Source organism: Rhinoderma darwinii, chromosome 9 (assembly GCF_050947455.1).
Source record: "Rhinoderma darwinii isolate aRhiDar2 chromosome 9, aRhiDar2.hap1, whole genome shotgun sequence".
In the NCBI taxonomy this organism is placed as follows: Eukaryota; Metazoa; Chordata; class Amphibia; order Anura; family Rhinodermatidae; genus Rhinoderma; species Rhinoderma darwinii.
Window position 1 is genome coordinate 34,073,463 of NC_134695.1, and position 12,514 is coordinate 34,085,976.

The 12,514-nt window shown below is 42.3% G+C and overlaps 1 protein-coding gene across 1 annotated transcript in view; it reads right to left on the reverse strand.

Moving 5' to 3' along the window:
* Nucleotides 1-6,777: 6,777 nt before the first annotated feature.
* IRX6 (iroquois homeobox 6) overlaps nucleotides 6,778-12,514 on the reverse strand; it is a 37,161-nt gene continuing 31,424 nt past the window's right edge. Inside the window, exon 7 of the mRNA XM_075836743.1 lies at nucleotides 6,778-6,877. Coding sequence (XP_075692858.1) covers nucleotides 6,778-6,877 — 100 coding nt within the window. The remainder of the gene's footprint in view (nucleotides 6,878-12,514) is intronic.

A 12,514-nucleotide genomic window follows, 5' to 3' on the forward strand; every position in this document is an offset into this window, starting at 1 on the left:
TGCTGCACATCTCGTATCTTCACAGCATAGAAAATTGCCTTCAGATGACCCCAAAGATAAAAGTCTAAGGGGGTCAGATCGGGAGGCATTTCTTCTGCGGTGTTGCTATCAGTGTGTGAAGAGTGGGAGAAGAGGGTTGCATTGACAATCCAACACAATGGGCAGCACTTTGAACACATTTTATAAGTGGTCAGAAACTTGTAAATAACTCATGAAAGAATAAAGTAACGTTAAAACCAAGCACACCATTGTTTTTCTTGTGAAATTCTCGATAAGTTTGATGTGTCACATGACCCTCTTCCCATTGAAAAAACTAAAGTTGGATACAAAATGGCTGACTTCAAAATGGCCGCCATGGTCAACACCCAGCTTGAAAAGCTTCCCCCCTCCCATATACTAATGTGCCACAAACAGGAAGTTAATATCACTAACCATTCCCATTTTATTTAGGTGTATCCATATAAATGGCCCACCCTGTACATTCACTCAGGTAAGTGACGTAGGCATGGGGTCAGAGGATACAGTGGTTTGATGCCTGTGCGGGGCGTTCTTGTCTTGCAAAATGAAATTTATGGCGCCGGCGTATTTCAACATGGCTGGTATTCTGCAAGGCTGCAACCTCTTTTTAGCATTAAGTTAGGATAAGGTGCCCTAATGCTCAGTCTTCTTTAAGCCTCCTCATGGTATTTTGGGCATGGTCTTTGCCATCCTTTGTCTGCTGCATCTTTTCTGTTGGGTTAATTAACCCAAAAGGGCATGTTATTTTTTTCTGCCTCTGCAAATCTGTATTTTTATGCTGCTTTTGCAATTTTGTCATGGGTCATATATTTATCCACATTGAGGCTTCTGCTAATATGCTACGTCAGGCCTCTGCTATTTATTTTTAAATGCTGCCTTGCATATATATATATATATAAAATAAAAGAGGGGGAAAAAGAGGCAGAAGTCTAGGCACCGACTCTTCTTCTTAAAATCAGGGCTCCAGAGTCTTGTCTGAGGGCAAGATACACTCTGATTTTGACGAGTCAGATCGGGGTTCTTCCTGATTACTGTTTCTTATTTAAAAAAGACAAGACTAGTACTCTTGTTAAAGCAGCCAAGTGTGCAGTAGAGTCGGAAGAGGCTAAAGTGGAAAGGCCTAAAGCAGGCCCTTTTCATTTCACCAAATAATCAGGAAAAATCTTGCCAGATCATCCCCTGCCTAAAGACGTCTTTTAGGCCGATTGGGACATAAAATAAATGAAACCAGAACTAGGATCTATGTTCAAGTCTGTCTATAGATTAGATCAGGGGTCAGGAACCTTTTTGGCTAAGAGAGCCGTAAACGCCACATATTTTGAAATATAATTCCGCGAGAGCCGTACAATATGTTTAAAGGGCCATTGACAGATCTTTGCCCTGATAGTGGTCCTTTAAATCAGTTTCTTATGCCCACAAGAGATTAATTTAAAGCCCCCAAGAGTGTAATATGGGTGGCAGATGTTTTTTAAGGCCATATTTTTTTTTTTTTTTTGGGGGGGGGGCTATATAATGGATTATGTGGGATTATTTTCAGGGGTGAAGTGGGAAGGGGGTGTTGGTGGGACACACTGTATTACACAGCCCCTTTATTGATGCAGCTCACTGCTGCTGACCATGAGGCTGTGTAACAATTTCCATGTTATAATGTTCCTGTGGATAGGGGATGCATGTCTTTTGTAGGAACAACCCGTTCAGTGGCGTCGCGCTGTAGCAGCCATAGCGGCTGCTAGCGGAGCCTGCGGCCATGGGAGGGGCCGTGCCGGCGGGTGGCACAGGCCCCCTCATGCTGCAGGCCCCGTAGATGTCGCTACGGCTGCTATAGCGGTATTTACGCCACTGCGCATAGGTTTGTACGGCGTAAAACTACAGCTCCCAGCATGGCCGAAACAATGATAAGGATATGCTGGGAGATGCGGTTTCACAAAAAAAAACATACCACCATCATCTCGCTGCAGATCATACAGTGACTACATTACTGATTAGAGGCAGAATAAACATTTACATTAAGTGACTCACCGGTGACGTCTCAGATTCTAGTTCTTTTCTTCTCCCTCCGGTTCAGACATCTATGATGGATTTCTCCCGGCCATGACCCACTTCTGCAGTTTTCCGTTTAGATGTCTTCAGCTTCTCACTTTTAAAACATTTCTGCACCTGTAAACAAAGTTACAATTCTCAACACATCTAAATATAACTGTCTCACACACACACACACACACACACACACACACACACACACACACACACACACACACACACACACACACACCGTGCCCCCTGTAGATAGTGCCCCCTGTAGATAGTGCCCCCTGTAGATAGTGACCTACATAGAAGCCCCTGTAGATAGTGCCCACATATGGACTCCAGAGCTGCAAGGCAATAGTGCTAACCACTGAGCCACCGTGCTGCCCTACATATAGCTTCCCCTATAGTTAGTGCTCCACGTATAGCCCACCTCTGTAGATATTGTCCCACATATAGCCCACCCCTGTAGACTGTGCACTACATATAGCCACCCTGTTGCTAGTGCCCCACAGGTAACCCACCCCTGTATATAGTGTCCCACACATAGCCCACCCCTATAGAAAGTACCCTAAAAAATAGCTCCCCTATAGATAGTGCTCTACATATAGCCCACCCCTGTATAGTGTCTCACATATACTGCCCCACATATAGACCCCCCTGTAGATAGTGGCCCACACCCCCACATATAGACCCCCCTGTAGCTACTGCCCCACATATAGACCCCCCTGTAGCTACTGCCCCACATATAGACCCCCCTATATATAATAGCCCACATAAAGACGACCCCCCCCTGTAGATAGACCCCCCCCCACTATAGATAATGCCATTCACATTTTTCTGAGGAAAAAAATATATAAAGTTGACATACTCACATTCTCCGGTTCCCACGCTGTTCACTGGCGATGCAGACATGCTCTCTTCTGAGCATGTCTGCAGGAGCTGAATGAGCGTCCTTCAATGACGCTGATTGGCGGGGCAGAATGACTTGCCCCGCCAATCAGCACCTTCCAAGCATGGAAGCGGCGCGATGATGTCATCGCGCCGCTAGCCAATCAGTGTCATTGTAAGGCACTGGATGGTCAGGCACGGAACATGCCCGGCCATTCAGCGCTAATACATGTATTTGGCTGCCGCTAGCACCGGGGCCCCCTCCGGTGCTAGCGACACCTACAGGCATGAGAGTGCCTGTGTAAGGCTCGGCGGCGCGGGCCCCACAGTAGCGGTGCTACCCCTGTAGCAGCCATAACGGCTGCTAGCGGCGCCACCGGGCATTTGGGAGGGCGTGTCGGCTGGCGGCACGGGCCCCCTCAAGCCCCGGGCCCCGTAGCAGCCGCTACTGCTGCTACCGCGGTAGTTACGCCACTGGGTAGGAGCCCTGTCTGCGAGCCAGATACGGCCATCAAAAGAGCCATATCTGGCTCGCGAGCCATAGGTTCCCGACCCCTGGATTAGATCCTTTATCTCCCTATTGATATGTTTTTGGGGTGTGGAAGGAAACCAGAGTACCTGTAGGAAACCCACGGAGAACATACAAACTCCATGCAGATGTGTCCTTGGTTGGATTGGAACCCAGGACCCCAGCACTGCAAGGCAACAGTGCTAGTCACTGAGTCACCATACAACTGTGCAAATGAATGGGGAGAAGTGTATGACGCTGATTGGTCACTGATGGGTCAGCGTCATACACTTCTCTCCACAACGCCCACTTGGTGAAAAAGTAAAACACGCCCAGTTGTCCATTAAGAAACTCATTAGCATAAAGCTAATATACAGTGAAGGAAATAAGTATTTGATCCCTTGCTGATTTTGTAAGTTTGCCCACTGTCAAAGACATGAACAGTCTAGCATTTTTAGGCTAGGTTAATTTTACCAGTGAGAGATAGATTATATTAAAAAAAAAAAAGAAAATCACATAGTCAAAATTATATATATTTATTTACATTGTGCACAGAGAAATAAGTATTTGATCCCCTACCAACCATAAAGAGTTCAGCCTCCTCCAGACCAGTTACACGCTCCAAATCAACTTGGTGCCTGCATTAAAGACAGCTGTATTAAATGGTCACCTGTATAAAAGACTCCTGTCCACAGACTCAATTAATCAGTCTGACTCTAACCTCTACAACATGGGCAAGACCAAAGAGCTTTCTAAGGATGTCAGGGACAAGATCATAGACCTGCACAAGGCTGGAATTGGCTACAAAACCATAAGTAAGACGCTGGGTGAGAAGGAGACAACTGTTGGTGCAATAGTAAGAAAATGGAAGACATACAAAATTACTGTTAATCGACATCGATCTGGGGCTCCATGCAAAATCTCACCTCGTGGGATGTCCTTGATCCTCAGGAAGGTGAGAGCTCAGCCGAAAACTACACGGGGGGAACTTGTTAATGATCTCAAGGCAGCTGGGACTACAGTCACCAAGAAAACCATTGGTAACACTTTATGCCGTAATGGATTAAAATCCTGCAGTGCCCGCAAGGTCCCCCTGCTCAAGAAGGCACATGTACAGGCCCGTCTGAAGTTTGCAAATGAACATCTGGATGATTCTGAGAGTGATTGGGAGAAGGTGCTGTGGTCAGATGAGACTAAAATTGAGCTCTTTGGCATTAACTCAACTCGCCGTGTTTGGAGGAAGAGAAATGCTGCCTATGACCCAAAGAACACCGTCCCCACTGTCAAGCATGGAGGTGGAAACATTATGTTTTGGGGGTGTTTCTCTGCTAAGGGCACAGGACTACTTCACCGCATCAATGGGAGAATGGATGGAGCCATGTACCGTCAAATCCTGAGTGACAACCTCCTTCCCTCCACCAGGACATTAAAAATGGCTCGTGGCTGGGTCTTCCAGCACAACAATTACCCGAAACATACAGCCAAGGCAACAAAGGAGTGGCTCAAAAAGAAGCACATTAAGGTCATGGAGTGGCCTAGCCAGTCTCCAGACCTTAATCCCATCGAAAACTTATGGAGGGAGCTGAAGATCCAAGTTGCCAAGCGACAGCCTCGAAATCTTAATGATTTACAGATGATCTGCAAATAGGAGTGGGCCAAAATTCCATCTAACATGTGTGCAAACCTCATCATCAACTACAAAAAAAGTCTGACTGCTGTGCTTGCCAACAAGGGTTTTGCCACCAAGTATTAAGTCTTGTTTGCCAAAGGGATCAAATACTTATTTCTCTGTGCACAATGCAAATAAATATATATAATTTTGACAATGTGATTTTCAGTTTTTTTTTTTTTAAATATAATCTATCTCTCACTGGTAAAATTAACCTAGCCTAAAAATTCTAGACTGTTCATGTCTTTGACAGTGGGCAAACTTACAAAATTAGCAAGGGATCAAATACTTATTTCCTTCACTGTAGGTCATAACTCTATCAAAAATGATTGTTTTTCTAAATAAAAAACACTTCTGTAATCTACATCACAGCGCCGATCACATCACGTACAAGATAGGGCACTTATAATGTGGTGACAGAACCTCTTTAAGGAATTGGCAAGGGACACCTCTTCAAGAAATAATTTCTGTGTCCTTCTTTTTTACCCTAGAAATCTCTTTAGTTCTTAGTTAAAAAGATTCTCAAAGCTCCCAGTGATCCTTTTGTGATCAAGGGAGATGAACTCATAGAGGTAGAAGAAATTTTAGACCTAAAAGACAATACAGGTTTGACCAAAGCGAGACAATGCTTCCACTTCTTCCTATAAGAAGAAACTATTCTCTTCAAACTCCAAACCTTCACAGTTATGACGCCAGGAGTTCCACTCATGTGGGCACTCGTCTGTCAGCCTTTCTTCCAACTTGGCAACTCACTACATCTGATAGTTATCCTCCATTAAGAGAGGGAACTCCCTAGAGCTAAAATAATTTCCACAAAATGTCTTCCTGAAAACTTCTAGAAGAATCTATTCTAAACAGTGCCAAAGAAGATGTCCGCTCTCATCAGAATGGTTCGGGTGTTTACTCTTGTGGTCTTGGCAGCACTACTCAGGTAAAGAGGAGTATTTGTATTTCCCTATCTTGACGACTGGTTCATCAGAGCCTCTTTTCCTGTACTCCTGCAGGCAGATACAGATCTAAACATTCAGACTCTCTCGACCTACGGACTCCTGATCAATCTCAAAAAGTCTCACCTTTCCCCTTCAAGGCAATTTATTTTCCTGGGCTTCACAATCAAGTATATTTCTATAACACTGACATTATCTCAGGGAAGAATCACCATTCCCCTTCAAGGCAATTTGTTTTCCTGGGCTCCACAATCAAGTATATTTCTATAACACTGGCATTATCTCAGGGAAGAATCACCAGTCTCAGAAGCAGTGTAGCTTGGTTAATTATGAGATTACAGAGTGCGAGTGAAGAAAGCCATGATGATAATGGGTCTCTTGACCTCTACACTAGAAGCTGTTCACTCTGCCAGAATTCATTTTAGAACCCTGCAAGAGGACATTCTCAGCTAATGGAACAATTCACATCAGGGACTGGACAAGTGGATGTCCATATCTACCCAGACAAGAGTGGATATAAAGTGTTGGGTTTGACCTTCACATGTCTTCTGCAAGAGGTCTTTCAGACGACTGCGGGTATTTATCCTAAATACAGATGTCTCCAGTCAGTGATGGGGATCTCATGTAGATTCGGATTGGGTAGAACAGCGGTGGTCTCAGGCAAAAGAAGTAATGTCATCCAATGTCAGGGAGCTTTGTGCAGTACGCTGAGCTCTCCTTCATTTACTCTGATTCTCCACAACCAAAGAGTCCTCATCAAGTTGGATAACATAGCCACTTTGTTCAATGTGAACAAGCAGGGGTGCACCAGGAGTCAATCTTTGATGAAAGAATGTCACAAGATAATGAAGTGGGCCAAGGAGTACTTTCTATAAATATCAGCAGTCCACATAAAAGGCCTTCTGAACTGCCAAGAGATTGGTTTAGCAGAAATTTCTTGAAACCACCAGAGTGGAGTCTAAACCAAGAAGTCTTCAGTCAAATCACAACCAGGTTTGTAGATATCCAGATCTGGAAGCTATGGCCTCAACTAATTTTGTTCTCTGTCCAGGGAGGGTCACCTCTTCCATCTGGTGGACTGTCCATCAGCTGAAAAAATGTTGTGGTGTACGTTTTTCCTCTGATCCCTCTGATATTAAGAATTCTGAATCTGAAGAAGAACAGGAATGAAAAAGCCAAGGCAATTGCAGTAATTCCTTCTGGCCTCTGAGAAGTTGGTTTCCCCTTTTGTTAGAACGTTCGAGGGGAAGATTTTGGAAACTGCCCAGGAGGAAAAAAGTTTGGAGAAGTTCCACCTGGTGGCCTGTAAACTGTCAAGCTAAACTTAACAGACAAAGGATAGTCTAAAGAAGTCATTACGACTTTACTGTGTTCTCATAGACCATCCATTTGGAAAGTCTACTGTATTCCAGGGTTTGGAATACATTCTCTGCCTGATCCCTTAAAAATTCTGTTTAATCTACATCAGTTTCTGAAGTTCTGCAATTTCTTCAGCAAGTTTTTGACAAAGGATTAAAATGGAATACTAGTTTACTTTACCGCTATTAATTCTTTCTCGCAGGGTGTCTTTTCCAGTCAAACTCTCATCGGAAGGATCTTTAAGGCTATCAGGACATTGTGACCTCCTCTAAAATGCTCGGTGTCATCTTCATCTTGGGACTTGTCTTTCGTTTTAAAGAGCTTGTGTAATTCTCTATTTGAACCCCTCTCGGCAGACAACATACTTGTCATCTTACTTGTAATTTCGCAAGCAAGAGAGTAGGGAAATTGCAAGCATTGTCTCGTCTTGTAGGGTCCCTTACCTTAAATTTTGTCCTGATTGCCTTGTCCTTAGAAGGGTTCCAGCGTTTCTTCCCAAAGTCGCTACTGAAGACAATCTAAATCAAGAAATCTTTTTACTGAGATTCTTGTGAAATTCTTCCTCAGGGAAACAGATGCTTCTCCTTCTGGATGTCAAAAGAGCAGTTCAGATTTTTCTAGAGAGATGTCTGCCGTTCAAAAAATCTAGAACTCTTTTTCTGGAGTTCCAAGTTCCTTGATCAGGTGAAAAACCTAGCAAGGCTTACCTTAGCTACTGAATTAGAGATAACAACAGCTCCTACTACGTCCTTAAAGAAGTTCCATGACCTAGTGAACTAAGAGCTCACCCTACTCGTTCAGTTTCAACTTCACAGGTGGAGAAAAACTTAGCTTCTTTGAATCAGATTTGTCATACAGTCACCTGGTCTTCTGCATGTACCTTTGCAGGGCATTACAGGCTGGACACCTTAGCTGATGGTGAGATGGCCTTTGGTAGAGGTTATAACTTCCCTTTTGCTTTTGTATTGCTTGTACATCCCATTGGGTTCTGCCTGGAGATGATATGGGAAAGGTAAAATTTTGTCACCAAAATTATTTTCATGAGTCTAAACAGATTTTATTATTGCTGCATATAAACATGGATGCCTTATTGTCTCAGAGATCCTTTTATGGAGTGTGTGATGCTAATAAGGGTCTTAATTGATTGAATTAATGCTTATTTTTCTTCTGTATCAGCTGTGCGAAAGCACAGGGTGTACTGCCTTCAGAATAATGGAAAGAAAATATAAAATAAATCTTGATATATTATTGTTTTCACACTGGCTACTAGAGGAGTCACAGTAAACTGATATTTCATGCTTTGCTTTATATAGAGACACAGGATAAGAAGAATCACCTTATTATTGCTGTGCCCGCGGTTGCTGACCTCCGGCACCCTGTCAGCACCCCGGTGAGGCAGCCGCTGCCGCGAGACACTGAAGGCTTGCTGACGTCTCCCTCCCAGGAGATGCCAGCACATGCAGCTGCATCTGCTACTCCTGTCTCTAGGGTGCACGGGCGCGCTCATGCCCAGTCTTAAAGGGCCAGTGCGCGTACCAGCAAATTGTTCCCCAAATTGTTACACCCTGGACTATATAAAGGGCTCTACCCTTCCACTCCTTGCCCGAGCGTTGTTGTTGTCTTCCCATGTTAGTTAAGCAAATGGTCCCTTAGTTGTATCCTGCTTCTCTGTATCCTGTAACTGTGTTTGTTCCTAAGCTGAAGTCTAGTGTTGGAATGGTGTCTGTTTCATCTGCCTTGTCTAGTGTCATCTGCCTCGTTCAGTGTCATCTGCCACATTCAGTGCCATCTACCACGTCCAGTGTCATCTGCCACGCCTAGCCTCATCTGTGCCACGAATCATCTGTGCCAAAGTGACAGCTACATTTCATGTTTGTCTGGACTCTCATACAGGTACTCTTGTGCTAAGACTTTTGCATTGACTGATGTTTGGCCAGCTGCTACTCCGCTACGGCGGAGCATCCTAGTGGGTCCACATACCCCAGAATCGTGACAATTATCATCTTATTATCATTAGATGGTGGATGAGTTTCACCACATGTTTTTTTCTGTCTAGTGGTTACATATTGTGATAAAAGAATGTTGCAGGTGTTCTTTCACTTTTAAACACTTAGAGGGGTTGCAGATTTCAGCAAATTAATGTTATTTTTTGTATCATTAACAGTTATACAATTTTCCAATATATTTTTATGCCGATCAGCTGATGAACAAGGAAATGCTCGTTCAGCGGCTTATGGGATCTTTTATGCTGCCCAAAAAAATTATCCTTTGTTGGCAGCACATCTTCGTGTAAACAAGGGATGTGCTGCCGACAATATACAAACTGTACGGGGACAATTGTAATAATAATCGTTTGTCTCCACATAGCCATGATCATTCCTCCGTGTATATGGAGCAAACAGGTGCTGATCAGCATGCTAGAATAGTCGATCGGCGAGGTTGGGTAAGTTAATGACAGGTCTATTATATTAATGGAGGCCTAGATAAGGCAGGATAGCAAAACTTTACACATAGATAAGACTCCATATGCAGGGGAACGGGCTGTACTCCATCACTTCCTGGAGATTGTTATACTCTGTAGCATTTCTCTGTCTATTGATCTCCATGCACTACAGCTGCAATAAAGCACACACACCCTGCTGTACTATCTATACAGACAAAACAGGAAGGAAGTGTGTACCTTCTATATGGCAGCGGACAGGCAAGTTTTTATAAATAAGAAATAAATAGCTAAATTTAAAAAAAAGACCAAACACATTGTTTATCATCTATATATTTAAAGAGGACCTGTCAAATCTTCTGACATGTCTGTTTTAGTAAATACTATACCCGTTTTCTTAGAACTCTGGGTTGTGCTGTTCCTCTGTTTGGAACACTAAATCCCAGTTACATAATAACAGGCTGGTGGTTTAGTATCTCAAACCTAGTGACAGGTTCCCTTTAATTAAACTAAAATCAAATACATTATATATTCCCTGTAGGTTTAAAAAAATCATAGCTAAAACTGAATTGGCAAGGTGTGCCAAAAAAAAGCAAGTAAAGCCACCACTGGGTATACCCCAAAAGGGCATATGGACATTATAAAGGGGATCCCCAACTCGGGACCCCACTCTGTTAGCCAGAGAGCTGCTGCAAACAATGTCTCCTGCCAGTGGTGTAAGTAGAGTTCTACATTGCTGGTGGGTCTTCAGCTAGAGTTATCCAGACTGGACAACTTCTTTAATGTACTGTATATAATTTTATGAAAAGCTGTATAACAATTCTTTGAATAACACAATGCTGCAAATTCAGCCATTACTGAAAAATAATAAACTATAAAGGATAAACTATTCTGAGAAGGATCAATGTCCATTTTATTACGATGTACCAGGACTTTATAACATGGTTTAGCCCTTTAAAGGGTATTAATGAGGACAGACATGATGGAATTAAAAACGAATTCATGCAAATCCTGAAACAAACCAAAATATGTTTATAGATGGGAAGGAATGAGTGATATTCAAATAAATAAATATATCAATAAACAATAAATGCTACCACAAACTCACAGATATCCAATATAATTCTGATGGTATAATGCTCAGCAGAAATAGTAAGTGTCAGAAACACTCAACTCTATGTAATAACTAAAGCATGAAAACAATTAACAAAATACCAACTAATCATTTAACATAAAGAAACAAGTTTGAATATAACAATAAAATAAGCTACTTTTTACATCTTTAATAAAGGAAAATATAGCACAGTACAAAGTAATGAGTTCTGAAGAAGTCTTATTTGTCCAAAGGGGAGCATTTGATACCATGCAATATGCTCGTGAATTGGCACCAGAGCAACTTGTTCAGCTTTCCTTTTTTCTTTCGTTCCCCCCAAATCACGCCTTTGATGCTACATTATAAAGGAAGACTATGTCAAAGTAAAGTGCAAGGAATGATATGCCATCAATTAGATAGACAGGGAGCTGGGGTATTTATTAGCATAGTGCTTAGTGCATCTTCTGACATCAGGGATAATGCGTTCATTTAAACAATATAAACAGCAACAGTCAATGGAGCAGAGCTATTAATGATGACCATAATCATGTCAATGGCAGAATGAGTATAGATCATTTCTCAGAGACAGATGTACCCATTAAAATGTTCAAATATGAAGAACCAGTTCCTCTCTTTGACACACATTTCTTATCCTTCAAAACTGTTGCATCTTTAGGTCTGGTGAATAAATCTGTACAAAAAAAAAAAAAATCAGGTTAGTGTCAAAATTCAATTATTAATGGTTTTCGGAAAACCTTTGTATTGAACATATGCCAATCTTAATCTAAAGAAAGTTGGAGTAAAGGGGTTTTTACACTGGGCAATTATCGGGCAAACGATCGTTCATAGAACGCTCATTCCCGATAATTGTCCTGTGTAAACAGGGCAGCGATCAGCAGATGAATGAACAAACGCTCATTCATCTGCTGATCGTATCTTTCTAAAAAAGTAAATTATTATTGTTTTCGGCAGCACATCTACCAGTGTAAACAGGGAGACGCGCTGCCGACATGATAATAATGTATGGGGACGAGCAATCAGAGTAACGATTGCTCGTCCCTATACATAGCTTCTTGTGACACGAGCAAATGAGTGCCAATTAACGAACTGTCTCGCTGATCGTCTCGCGCTGCACTGGCCAAAATCGTCCAGTAGGGCCTTAAGGTGTGCGCCTCTTAATAAATTATGTGCATCTCTGGCCGTCCATGTGCCAGAAAGTTGAATCAACGCCAGCTCCTGCGTAGACTTGCGCTATGGTTTACGCCAGTTTTCGAATGCAAATTATAATAAATGTATCAAGCCACAGTGGCCCTATCTTCTTTTTTTCAAAAAAGCAGAGGCGGCGTAAAATTAGAAAGTAAAACTTTTGCATAAAATGCACGTTTTTGTGTAAATTGTGACTTTTCTGGGATTGGAGCTCTGAATAAAATAAATAAATAAACGAGCTCTAACTGCTTAAAGACGTATGAATTAGCACAAAATTTAGGACTTACTTAAAGTAAAAAAATAACACAGTGTTAAACTTTTTAATTTTTAATTGACGTTGCTGTATGAGGTCTTATTT